Genomic DNA, 14,001 nt, shown 5'->3' on the forward strand with positions numbered 1-14,001 from the left:
TCTTCCAAAAATATTTTCACCCTACTTATTCTTAACATAATGTGAATGATTCGCACATGCGCAGTCATGAAACAGCAAACGGCTACAAATCTGATGACTCTCACGTACAAATTTCTCAATTTTGACCCCCTTAGCAGCCCTTTATTCCGAATGAAATCCGATTAAAGTTTTCCACATATCTGGATACTCTATATACTAAATTTCAAGTTTGTAGATCAAAAATTCATTGAGTATATAGGTTGAGAAGTGCCATCACACACAAACACACATTCTCACTTTTATAGATAGATTAACTATGGTCTTTTTTTTTTCTTTTTGTACCAAATTATCTCCCTTTATAGAATTAGGTATGTTTAGATATTTGTATGTAGAGGATTTGTTGTAGGTGGTCAATGGTTTAGGAGCCGATTGACTGTACAACTAAGAAAGTAGATGCAGGTAAAAATGACAAATGTCAAAGAGAGGACAAACACAGATGAACAGTTATAAAAAGAATTTATTTATTTCAACTTAAATACAAGAGGAAAAAAAGGTAGGAAGAACTGGAGAAAGTCGTGTGGAATCTCATTCTAACATTTTATAAGCAGCTTTATTGGTCATCTTTGTTAGTAAGAATAAGGAAACAGGTTAGTCGTGGAAAGTGTTCCTGTGTGTAGGCGTAGATTAAAGATTAGGCAGGCTTGTCGAAAGAGAAAAATGTTTGTGTATGTTTTTGTCTAAAGTAGTTGTGGAAATGTGCGTCACGAAAGATTGTAGGATGAGAAAGAGAGTTTGTGTGTGTCTGTGGGTGGAGACAGCCAGGATCGTTTGTTTGCATTCACATCTTAGTCGAACTCCGAGCCCAAAGGCCGGGTGAGTTCTGTTGAGTCCTAAGAGAGAAGATGGGGAGGATAGTACCAGTCTATGTTGAGTTGTCCGTCCAAGAACTAAAAAGAGAGAAATAGAAAGTGTATTGCCAGTTTAACCTTAAATTCGGTCAGGTGACAGCTGGCTTCTGATTGGACAAGCCAGGAAGGAATTAGTATTCAAAATCTTCATCTGCGAGAATTTTCTCCGCTTGTGTTCGTTTCACTTTCAGTCGATTGACGAAGAGTCGGGAAGATTAAAGACTGGAAATGTACCTTGACAGCAGTAGAGACTGGATGGACAGGAAAGGCTAGACATGTGGAAGCTGGATCCTGGACAGCATGGAATAACATGAGATTGACGTGGACGTCTCTGAGGTATGATAAACTGGACCAACCTGAGACATCTTATGTGGACGTGGCCAATAGCTGGATCAACAGGAACAGAGATTACAGAAAAGGCTGAATCCTGGAGCCGGGCACTGACAATCACTGAAACAGAGGGTCAGATGTTGGTAGGCCCTGGAACAGGGTGTCGGATGTTACTGGACTCTGGAACGGCGAGCCAGGCATCAACAGGTACTGGAATACGTGTTAAAATTAATAGAAATTCACTGTAAAGAAGCATGGTGAAAATGAAATTCAAAACCTGTGCGCATGATCAAGCGCAAACATCGAACTGAACGATACAATCTCTATCTTCAACTGCGGCTAAACACCATCATGGCTAGGAAGAAAAAAAAGTATTGTCTAAACTTTCCTGATGAGAGCTTTGTTATGAGCCGAAATCAGAATTATTTGGATTCATCAGACTACTGTTCTCATCTTGAGTGTCAATTTGTTTACGTTGGACTTGAAGACAACAAAATTGTAGTCAGCTGAAAAACAGACTAACGAGAGTTCCACAGGCGTGCAGTTCTGAGAAAGAAGCTTTTTTTTTTCTTTTCTTTTTTTTTTTCTTTTTTTTCTTTTCTTTTTTTTTTTCTTTTTTTTTTTTTTCTTTTTTTTTCTTTTTTTTCTTTTTTTTTCTTTTTTTCTGTTTCTTTTTTTTTTTTCTGTTTCTTTTTTTTCTTTTTCTTTCTTTTTTTCTTTTTTTTTTCCTTTTTTTTTCTTTTTTTTTTCTTTTCTTTTTTTTTCTTTTTTTTTCTTTTTTTTTCTTTTTTACATCGAGATCACCACTTATCAATGCCCGGAGGCCACTCAGAGATAAGGGTTATTGCATGTACAGGAATCAATGAGATAGTATTGTAGTAATCATTAGTATTGGAGATTTGATAGTGTCTTACTTAAGAGGGCGGTTTGTCAGGAATTTGTTTATGTTGGACTTGAAGACGTTCAAGTTGTAGTCAGGTGGGAAACAGGCAAATGGAAGAGAGTTCCACAGTTGTGCACTTCTGAGAAAGAAGCTTTGCTCATGGAATCTACGTTTGGATTTAGGCACAGATAAAGAGTGGGGCAAAATTAATGATAGTAGTTTAAGCTAGACGGGTGTTTTTTCTGAAAGATTTACAAGGGGGACCAGAGATTGGAGCTCAGAAGAGCACTTGCCATGAAAATAACGATAAAATAAAGACAAGCTCGCAACGTCTCTTCTGTGGGAGAGAGGCTGCAGGGAAGAGAAAAGGGCATCTCCCACTAAGCTACAAAGTTTATTCTGTACTCTGTCAAGGCAGGATAGGCTGTTTTTAGCAGCTCCTACCCAGATGTGGCAGCTATACTCCATCCTTGGACATACTTGGCTTTTATACAGATAGAGAATTGCATCAGTAGTGAGATATCTTCTGGAGCGGTAGAAGGAACCCACCATTTTCCCAGCGATCTTGGCAACAGACCTGATGTACGTGTCCCATTTCAGATCAGGAGTAAAGGTCAAACCCAGAAGCTTGTCAAAACATGGAGCCTCTCCAAGACAAGAGTCATCTATTTCAATTGATGCCAGCTGGGGATCAGAGCGTTGATGATGTAAAGATAGAAGCTTGGTTTTAGATGCATTAAAAGTAACCAGCCACCTCCTCCCCCACTGTACCACGCGCTCAAGATCAGAAGAGAGAGAATTAGAGAAAACCTTGTCATTTACAGCCTTTGATGTGTTGCCATAGATGGTCGTGCCATCAGCATAAATGTTAACAAATGATTTAAGTATGTGTTTTGGGAGATCATTGATGTAGATCAGGAAGAGAGTTGGGCCCAGGTTGGACCCCTGAGGAACTCCAGCATTAATACTGTGGGCCTCTGATTTCTGCCCATCAACCACTACTCTTATGAACCTATCGGAAAGAAATGATTTAATGATTGAGAAAACATTACCAGTGATACCGTAGCTGGAAATCTTGTGAAGTAGACCCTTATGCCATACCTTATTGAAGGCCTTAGATATGTCGAGCAATTGCCCTAGAGAGGAAGCCTTTGTCAAGAGATTCACTAATCCTATGAGATATAACTGTTAGCATGTCTGCTGTAGATCTTGTGGAGCGGAAACCATATTGCATGTCACTAAGAAGTTTGTTTCTGCTGAGGTGGTTGACTACTTCTTTATTTAATATGGATTCCAACAACTTACTCATGACACACAGGAGACTTATTAGTCTGTACTGAGAGGGAGATGACTTTTCACCTGAATTCTTAAATACAGGGCATACTGATGAGGTTTTCCAGGGTGTTGGAAAGCACTACTCCTTAAGGCAACGTTTTAACAGTTTTGTAAGTATGGGGGCAAGTTTTGGTTGGAGCTTTTTTAGCACTATAACTGGAATGCCGTCAGGGCCACTCGCTTTACATGAATCAAGGTTCTTAATTAGCTTGGCGACATATATTTGTATGTTCCATATAGGTTCTTAATTAGCTTGGCACATATTTGTATGTTCCATAGCGTGTTGCCTGTTATAGGAGGAAATACGTGGAGTTGATGGCCTTCGTTGCATAGGGTAGAATTAGCTGCAGAGTACTTGGCAAATAGTTTGGCCTTGTCTGATGCTGATGAGATGACCTCAGGTCCATTGATGATAGTTGGGAAAGAACGCACGCTTCTGTTCAAGATCCTGTTTGCTATTTGCCAAAACTGATGGGAACCACGCCGCTGCTCAGCTACTTTGGATTTAGCGGACTGAGCATATAACTCTCTTGCATTTTTTTTATTACTCTTTCACAGTGGTTGCTGACAGTCCTGAAAGCAGCTTTAGTCTCAGTACACTTATTACATTGGTAGCTATGGAAAAAGTAATTTCTGTGCGCGATGGCAGCAGCACATTCAGGGGAGAACCATGGCTGGCTGTTAGGTTTTTGTTGGAACTTTTTGGATGGTATGAATCAGTCTATGCCTACAATTAACCATTCGGTCAGGTCTGATACTATAGAGGACACAGCTTTGTTCATGGAATCTACGTTTCAGTTGAGACACACTCTTCTCATCTTGAGTGTCATTTTCACGTTTCGGTTGATGTAACCTCTGACCTTCTTTAGGTGTATCTTGTCAAACTCTGGAATCTGGACTGAATTTCTCACGCAACCCTTTATTTACTTCACGGGGGGTAGCATACTCTCGTTCCATCAGCCATGACTGGATAGAAATCCTAAGTATCACAATGGTATTTTTCAGTTGCCTACACTGCGAATTACTTGGGGCCTCTATCCCGTCATGGCTGACAGAACGAGAGCATTCTACTCCTGTGAAGTTAATAAAGGGTTCCATACGAAATTCCATTGAAATTTCCGAGTTCAATAGAAACATTCCCAAGTTCGACAAGATATGTCTGAAGAAGGTCGAAGGTTACATTGACCGAAACGTTGTGAAGATCACACTCCAGATGAGAACAGTCTGTGCCTAAAGCGAAACGTAGATTCCATGAACAAAGTTTCTTTCTCAGAACTGCACGCCTGTGGAACTCTCTTCCGTTAGTCTGTTTTCCAGCTGACTTCAATTTGATCGTCTTCAAGGCCAACGTAAACAAATTCTTGATGAACTGTCCCATTAAATAATCCAATTTACCTACTACTTTCTACAACTAACAATTACTAAGAAATTATCCCATTGACTTCTGTACTCTCAATAACCCTTATCCTCGAATGGCCTCCGGGCCTTGATAAGTGGCGACCCCTTTGTAAAAAAAAAAAAAAAAAAAAAATAGTCCGATGAATCCAAATAATACAAATAACTAATCCTCATCTCAAAAATTCAGAAACGCCGAAATGAGAAATTTTAAATAAGTAAAAATATTTATTTTAGAAAATAAATTCTGCACGAATCTAATCTTTTCACATTCACGTTTTTAAAAAAAAAAAAACAAAAAAAAAAAAATTTTAAATAAAAGAAAAAAACGCTATGTGAGCCAGACGGTTTTATCCCTGCAGCAGCTGTGTGAGCCACCTGTTTTCAGGAGATGGGGAAGAGGTGACCTTGGCAACAGACTTGATGTACGTGTTCCATTTCAGATCAGGAGTAAAGGTCAAACCCAGAAGCTTGTCAAAACACGGGGCCTCACCCAGACGAGAGCCATCCATCACAATTGATGCCAGATGGGTATCAGAGCATTGATGATGTAAGGATAGGAGTTTGGTTTTGGATGCATTAAAGGTAACCAGCCACATCTTCCTCCACTGAACCACGCGCTCGAGATCAGAGGAGAGAGAATCAAAGAGAACTTTGTCATTTACAGCCTTTGATGTGTTGCCGTAGATGGTCGTGTCATCAGCATAGATGTCAACGAATGATTTAAGTATGTGTTTAGTGAGGTCATTGATGTAGATCAGGAAGAGAGTTGGGCCCAGGATTGACCCCTGAGGGACTCCAGCATTTATATTGCAGGCCTCTGATTTTTGTTCATCTACCACTACTCTTATGAGCCTATCGGAGAGAAATGATTTAATGATTGAGAAAACATTTCCAGTTATACCGTAGCTGGAAATCTTGTGAAGTAGATCCTTATGCCATACCTTGTCGAAGGCCTTGGGGACATTTGGGGCTAAATGAAGTAGGGGGGGGGGGAATGATGGACTTAATCATTTTTTTTATGCCTCATTCACTGTGCACTCATGGGGGACCATGCATGCTTCACTTGTTTTATAAACAGTTGGCAATATAAGGTGAAAATCAAAAGTAAATAAATCAATTAAGTGAAAAAGAGTGCACCCTCCCCTACGTCTTTTTTTTTTTTTAATAAAAGTTTATTATTTGTTTGGCCTTCCATAGTTTCAGATTTCCCTCTAAAATTTAACTGTTTTTTTTTTATTTAAATATGTTTTGATTGGCATTTTTGTGTTCTTCTGTAGCTGACAAACGTCTATTGTTCATGTTGGTTTGTTAATAGGTGTGATAACAATGAGGTCAAATGATTGAATTGATTTTGGCTCAATATTGATAGAACCAACAGATGTTTGCATTCGATGAAGTTTCAGCATGAGGGTAAAATCCACCATGAAATAATTTTCATTTTAAATTTTGCATAATTATTATCATTTCTTAAATTTGTTTTCACTCTATTTTATTTTATTTTTTTTTTTTTTGCTTTTCGACTTTTTATTTATTTATTTTTTTGCTGTGTATTTTTTGCTTTTTAACTTTTTTACTTTTTTTTTGGGCTTTTTAACTTTTTACTTTTTTTTTTGGGCTTTTTAACTTTTTACTTTTTTTTTTGGGCTTTTTAACTTTTTACTTTTTTTTTGGGCTTTTTAACTTTTTACTTTTTTTTTGGGCTTTTTAACTTTTTACTTTTTTTTTGGGCTTTTTAACTTTTTACTTTTTTTTGGGCTTTTTAACTTTTTACTTTTTTTTGGGCTTTTTAACTTTTTACTTTTTTTTGGGCTTTTTAACTTTTTACTTTTTTTTGGGCTTTTTAACTTTTTACTTTTTTTTGGGCTTTTTAACTTTTTACTTTTTTTTGGGCTTTTTAACTTTTTACTTTGTTTTTTTTTGTGCTTTGTAATTGTTTTGTTTTGTAATCTTTTACTTTGTTTTTTTACTGTGTTTTATTGTGTTTATACTTTGTAATTTTTCTTTTTTTTTGCTTTTTTGATTTTTACTTTGTAATTTTTCTTTGTTTTTTATATTTTTTTGCTTTTTCTGATTTTTACTTTGTAAATTTTTTCTGTTTTTCATTTTGTTTTTTTTTGCTTTTTTGATTTTTACTTTACAAAGTAAAAATCAAAAAATCAAAAAAAAAACAAAATAAGAAAGAAAAAAATTACAATTTTTAAAAAAATTTTACTTGTTTTTGTTTTTTTTGCTTTTTTGATTTTGTAATTTTTATTTGTTTTTATTTTTTATTTTTTTTGCTTTTTTGATTTTTACTTTGTAATTTTCATATTTTATTCTTTTACCTTTTTTAATCGTTTTGTACTTTTTTCTTTGCTTTTCTTAGACCAACTTCTTCTCATACATATATACTCATACTTTTTCTCTTTTTTTGCACACTTATATTTTTCCAGAATCTACCATCATGGCGAGTGGACAGTCATTTCAGGGTTCCCGTCCACCTCGCCCTTCTCTCCCATCTCCCATTCTTCTTAAAGGAATCCAGAAGCATTACGATACAGCAATGCAATTGGTCAACGAAGGTCTCAGCCTCGATGAAAACGGTAAATCAAACGATGCCATCAACATGTACACTATGGCCATGGAAGAAATCCAGAAAGCAATGGAAATAACCGTCGATGATCAACAACTCAACGCAGAGGATCGAGAATCATATCGCCGAATGATGCACAAGTTGGCTAAAACTAAGATGCAAACAGAATCCCGTCTTGATATGCTCCGACTCTCAAACACTTCCGCTACTTCGTGTAGTCAAAATACAGATGGCCCTCCTTCTTACGAAGAGGTGATGTCCTCCTCTTCCGGCGGATTTAGCTCCATCTCAAACTATTCAAATGTTTTAAATGGTAACAGACGTGTGTCCCAGGATGCTACCCAAATCTTCTGTATAGATGACGGGGTTCAGATCTTTTACATAACTCCTGACGGTCACGTCACGGCACCATCTTACCCTAGTGCCTTGACTATTAATCACATAACAATATCTGAGGAGTCTTCGGCGGATACTCCACCTGCATTCTTGCAAGTTGGAGAGTGGGTGTATCCCATGTTACCTGGAATGTCTCCAGTGCTGCAGTCTACCTACGGTGCTTATATCTTCCCAGATATGTTGGCACCACAAGAAGGTAAGTCAAGATAAATCTTTCACAATATTTAATTTATCATATTGTTATAAGCAATAAAATAATGGTGAAATTTTTATTTTTTTTATAAGTTCATAATCATATGATAATCGTATGATAGTTTAATCAAATAAAAATTGCTTTAATTTCATTTCATCATTTTTTTCATTTACACAGAAAACAGTAAGAACATTGAAAGTTAATTTTCAAAAAAAATTTGTTTGACTTTTTAAAATATTTTTTTCTTAATGTTAACAAGGAAAAATTTAAAATACTTTTTTAATGTTAAACAATTTTTTATAATTTATTAAACAATTTTTTATAATTTATTAAACAATTTTTTATAATTTATTAAACAATTTTTTATAATTTATTTAACAATTTTTTTATTTATTTAAAAAAATTTTATAATTTACTTAAAAACTTTTTCATAATTTATTCAAGAAATTTTTCATAATTTATTCAAGAAATTTTTCATAATTTATTGAATTTTTTAATTCAACAATTTTTAAAAATTTATTCACCAATTTTTAAATGTAACAATTTATTTTAAAATTTGGATTTTTAAATTAATTTATTTTAAATTTTTTAAATTTATTTAAAAAATTTAATTTAACAATTCTTTAATAATTTATCTAAACAATAATTTTATAATGCATTTTAGCATTTCTTTTCTCATTCCTATAAAATTACTTATTTGAATTCTTTCCAAACCTATAGATATTTTGTTAGATTTTTTTATGAAAAAAATCCATAGAATGTGTGTATATATTTTGAGGATCTATAGATTTTAGTTTCACGTGTAATTTAAAATATAAAAAAAAAGATTATTAGTACAGCAATGGAAAATTAATTTTTAAACAAAAGAAATGAAAAACAATTAAAAATATTTCTTCATTTAATAGTAGAAAATACATGTGCAAGGTTATACAATCGAAAAGGTATAATGGCCGTCTCTGACTTTAACTCCTAAGTTTTCAAAGATTTGGATTCAAAAACTTTTAAAATATCTGGATCCTTATTCTAAAACCTTCCAATATTGAAAATGTCAGTAGATTCTTTAGTGATTTAAAAAATCTGCCTCTGACTCTGAAGATTCTATCATGTTGGACTGTGTTTTTTTTTGTTTTTTTCAAAACTTGACTCTACAAACCTGTGCACCTTCAATTTATTATAGAATAGAATGAAACTAAATTTGTGTTGACTTTTTAATTAAATTTTACTTGATATTTATGAATTGTAACTTTTTTTTTTTCTCTGTTTTTTCTTGTTTTTAATTTTTTATTTTTTTTCATTCTTTTTTCTTTTTATCCTGTTTTTCTTGTTTTCTTTTCCCTGTTTCCCCTCCATTTTCTTTTTGCTTTTTTTTCCCCCCGTTTTTCTCCCCTGTTTTTTCCCCCCGTTTTTCTCCCCTGTTTTTTCCCCCCGTTTTTCTCCCCTGTTTTTCCCCCCCTGTTTTCCCCCTTGTTTTTTTTCCCTGTTTGTCCCCTTGTTCCCCCCCCCCCCCGCTGTTTTTTCCCTCGTTCCCCCCCCCCCGTGTCTTTCTCCAGTTTTCTTTTTTCTTGTTTTCTTTTTCCCCCGTTTTTTTCTTCCCCACCCCCCGTTGTTTTTTTCTTCCTGTTTTTGTTTCTTACTCTTTTCTCTCCTTTGTTGTTGTTGTTTTTTCTTTCAATTTTTTTTTCTTGTTTTTTTTTTTTTCTTCCGTTTTTGTTGTTGCTTTTTAACGATAATACATTTTATCTCTTGAATGTATTTATTAAAATTCAACTTCCAACTCCTCTGACCCAACAAACCTACTTTCCTCCATCTTCATTGCACCATAAAATAAAGCTAAATTAAAGTTCATTGATTTTTGCTTTTTAATTAAATTTTGCTTGATATTAAGGAATTGCCACTTTTTTTTTTTTTTAACTATGATGATGCATTTCATCTCTACAATGTATTTATGAAAATTTATGAAAATTCGACTTAATTCTGGATGATCCAAATAATATGTAATTAATCTAAATCTTTCCTGAATATTAACTCGGTTTACAAATTACTAAAATGACAGTGACAATATGAATATAGTTCTAGAATATTAGATATAAATTCAAATATATAATGCTAAGATAATCATCCATAAGTCTCCGAAAAACAAAAAGTGTCAAAGAAACCAATTGTAGAGTTAAGGAAAAGAAAAATTTTTAAAGGTTTTTGATAGTATATTACGAGTCTTGACTAGTCTAATGATACTAAATCATCATCTCATATGAATTGGAAGACTCTGTTGTTGGCATCGGTTTCCATGATATTTTTCTAGTCAGAATTCTTTCTAGAAAGATATTAGGTGCTTATGGGTGGACCACATGAAGGTTACCAATATTCCAAGTGAAAGTGATTTTTGTGGAACGAACAGGATTTAAACTTGGAACAATCAGGTCATCAGTTTGTTTTAACCACTAGGTCATGTTCATCTCTCATAATATTAAATGAACAGTTACAATAAGGGTTTATGCAAAGAATATCGAATATTCATAAATGATGCTAAGACAAGCATCCACAGAAACAAGATTATAAGGCCTGTGTCCAAAGAAAAAATAAAGGAAAAAAACTGCATAAATGAATAACTGAAAAGGATGAGAAAAAAACATTGAAAGATAAAATATCAAAATCGTTGTTGTCGTTTTTAAACTATTTAAACTAAGTTAATAACATTCAAAAGAGTTGGAGAAAATGTTTATAAGTTATTATAAGTAAAGAAGAATAGATATACTTAGTTTTCACACAGTGATAAAAATTGTTTCTAACATAAATATGCTGGTCAATTGACAATGTTGTTTAAACTTGGGCCTGACAGTCCATCGACAATGTTGTTTCAAACTTGGGACTGAAAGTCCATCGACAATGTTGTTTCAAACTTGGGACTGACAGTCCATCGACAATGTTGTTTCAAACTTGGGACTGACAGTCCATCGACAATGTTGTTTAAACTTGGGCCTGACAGTCCATCGACAATGTTGTTTCAAACTTGGGACTGACAGTCCATCGACAATGTTGTTTCAAACTTGTGACTGACAGTCCATCGACAATGTTGTTTCAAACTTGGGACTGATAGTCCATCGACAATGTTGTTTCAAACTTGGGACTGACAGTCCATCGACAATGTTGTTTCAAACTTGGGACTGACAGTCCATCGACAATGTTGTTTCAAACTTGGGACTGACAGTCCATCGACAATGTTGTTTCAAACTTGGGACTGACAGTCCATCGACAATGTTGTTTCAAACTTGGGACTGACAGTCCATCGACAATGTTGTTTCAAACTTGGGACTGACAGTCCATCGACAATGTTGTTTCAAACTTGGGACTGACAGTCCATCGACAATGTTGTTTCAAACTTGGGACGTACAGTCCATCGAAAATGTTGTTTCAAACTCTGGTTTGACGGCCCATCGACAACGCGGTTTCAAACTCTGGTTTGACGGCCCATCGACAACGCGGTTTCAAACTCTGGTTTGACGGCCCATCGACAACGCGGTTTCAAACTCTGGTTTGACGGCCCATCGACAACGCGGTTTCAAACTCTGGTTTGACGGCCCATCGACAACGCGGTTTCAAACTCTGGTTTGACGGCCCATCGACAACGCGGTTTCAAACTCTGGTTTGACGGCCCATCGACAACGCGGTTTCAAACTCTGGTTTGACGGCCCATCGACAACGCGGTTTCAAACTCTGGTTTGACGGCCCATCGACAACGCGGTTTCAAACTCTGGTTTGACGGCCCATCGACAACGCTGTTTCAAACTCTGGTTTGACGGCCCATCGACTGAGAATCTGTACAAAAATTAAGCAGGATGAGGAGATAATACTATTTCAATCATAAACATGCCAATCAAAGGAAGATTCTATTTCAAACTTAAGCCTGACAAACTGACCAAAGGACATTACCTCTTGAAAATCCTTGCATGGATACATCCAAAAATCCAAAATAAGATGTGTCCATTCGATCGTTGGTCTTTAACAATAAAAATGCTATTTTAGGCTTAAAAGAAAAAGAAAAACGAATGAATAGCTTCTCACAGAAATACTGAAGACACATGTAAAAAATCTGATTTCCATAAATAAATACATTGTAGGAATTGCTTTAAATTTGTTTCTACTACTTATTGCTTGCTTATTTGTTTTTTTTTTAAGATTTTATTTTTTTATTATTATTTTTTTTTTGCTGTGATTTTTTTTTTGTTTTGAACAGTAAATGTGACCCATGCACTTAAGACTTCAATACGCCCCACCGTGGATGGAAATCCTTGTAAGAAATCTTTTCTCCATTATTTCGGATTATTTCGTCTATTTCTGAATGTTACACAAAGATTAATCGTGATTCTTCAATACGCTTACAATGTAGGGTTGTCATGGTGCCAACATTTTAACAAAGATACAATACTAATATAACGTTCTTCTTTGTTATTGGAACGAGATTAAAAAAATTCGAAATATTGAATTTCAAGTGAACCGATTGTGTCTACTGAATTGTCATGTAGTAATGAAAATATCCAAAAATTACAAAATATGATAAGTAGGACAACAGCATATTCTTTTCATTGTTTTGACTCTTCAGTGTGTATCTGTTGATATCTTATATGCTTTTATATAGAGTGATGTGGTTCTCGGTTGATTAACTGTGTCTGACTGTGTCGGATATATGCTCGAGAGTCAAAACAATGAAAAGAATATGCTGTTGTCATAGCCCCAATGATCAGATAGAAAATTAATTGTTAATGAAAAACAGTTTTCGAATACAATTAGCAAAAATTAAGTTTTGCTAAATTAGCCAAAGATTTTCACTTTACAGAAAAGATTTACCTCCCTTTTTATTACAATTAGAATTCTCCAGTCGTTTTTTTTTTTTTCACTAATTTTTATGGAAAACTATTTTCACTAATAATTAATTTTCTACCTTATTGTTTTTCGTAATTTTTGGATATGTTCATTACTGTGACCTGACAATTCAGTCGATACCATTAGTTTCACTTGAAATTTAGTATTTCAATTTTCGAATTTTCGAATTTCGCTTTAATGACAAAGAAGAACCTAATGTAATACTAATAAAGCATGAGTTGTCTCCCCTGGGATCATTACCATTAAAGGTATTTGTGTAATTGGTGATCTTTTGAACCAATGCATTTCAAGTGAAAACATTATTACGTAATTGCATGTTGTGTCGAAATTAGTATAAATTAAAAAAAATGACAAAAAAAGATCCAGTAGAAGATGTGCTAGATGTATTTTAACAAAAAAAAAAGTCACAATTATATTCTGATATTTTGTGTTTAAAAATGGCAGATCTTTTTGCTGCTTACCTTACTTATCTGGCACAGGCCAGGATCAGTGTAGTATCTGTTCTGATGCTACACTCAAGTTAATGTTGTTCTAAGTCAATGGAGTGGGGAGACTCTTCTATGCTAAGACAATTTTATTTTTGTCTACTTCCAGAGTACCCCGGCCCTGTCGGTGGGGCATTAGAATACGCCGACTGTCCCCACTGCAGAGGATAAAAATCCCTCAATGGGGGTCCTGGATATGACCTTAAACTATATCCGATGGTGAGGCCCCAGCTTGTGGGCTTTGGGGAGTGTGGAGCCACCCTTTAATTACCATTGCTCCCAGGTCCACTCTGACCCGGAGTGGTAGTACCTGTTAGGGTCCCAACTATGGGTTAAATAGAAACCGACGTGAAAACAACAAATATATTCTATTAAAAAAATATTTTCTTCAAAATCTTTGGATTCGGCATTAAATAACCCGAAAAGGGTTGATATGCCGTAAAACAACCAATCAACCCAGAGTACCCCTTTTTGGGGAGCTGGTTTTACTTCCCACATTAAAAACTACCTTGTATCATATTTTGCTTTCGTGGGGAAGCAAATAAATGCCTACTTATAAATAATCACATGTTACATACGTATCGTTAGCAATGTGTTGGGTGTGAGGGATAGGATGTTAAAATACGTACAATAATCAGTTT

General features: G+C 34.8%; 1 protein-coding gene across 2 annotated transcripts in view; it reads left to right on the top strand.

Moving 5' to 3' along the window:
• LOC145259308 (spartin-like) overlaps positions 1-14,001 on the top strand; it is a 57,969-nt gene that overhangs the window by 13,213 nt on the left and 30,755 nt on the right. Inside the window, exons 2-3 of one of the 2 annotated variants that reach the window (XM_080117192.1) lie at positions 7,266-7,997; positions 12,229-12,285. In XM_080117192.1, the coding sequence (XP_079973318.1) occupies positions 7,277-7,997; positions 12,229-12,285 (778 nt within the window). In that variant the 5' untranslated portion in view covers positions 7,266-7,276. The remainder of the gene's footprint in view (positions 1-7,265; positions 7,998-12,228; positions 12,286-14,001) is intronic. The other variant, XM_080117193.1, reaches the window with a different exon arrangement.

This window comes from Euprymna scolopes, chromosome 34, assembly GCF_053919585.1.
Source record: "Euprymna scolopes isolate OS-2025 chromosome 34, ASM5391958v1, whole genome shotgun sequence".
Classification (NCBI taxonomy): domain Eukaryota; kingdom Metazoa; phylum Mollusca; class Cephalopoda; order Sepiida; family Sepiolidae; genus Euprymna; species Euprymna scolopes.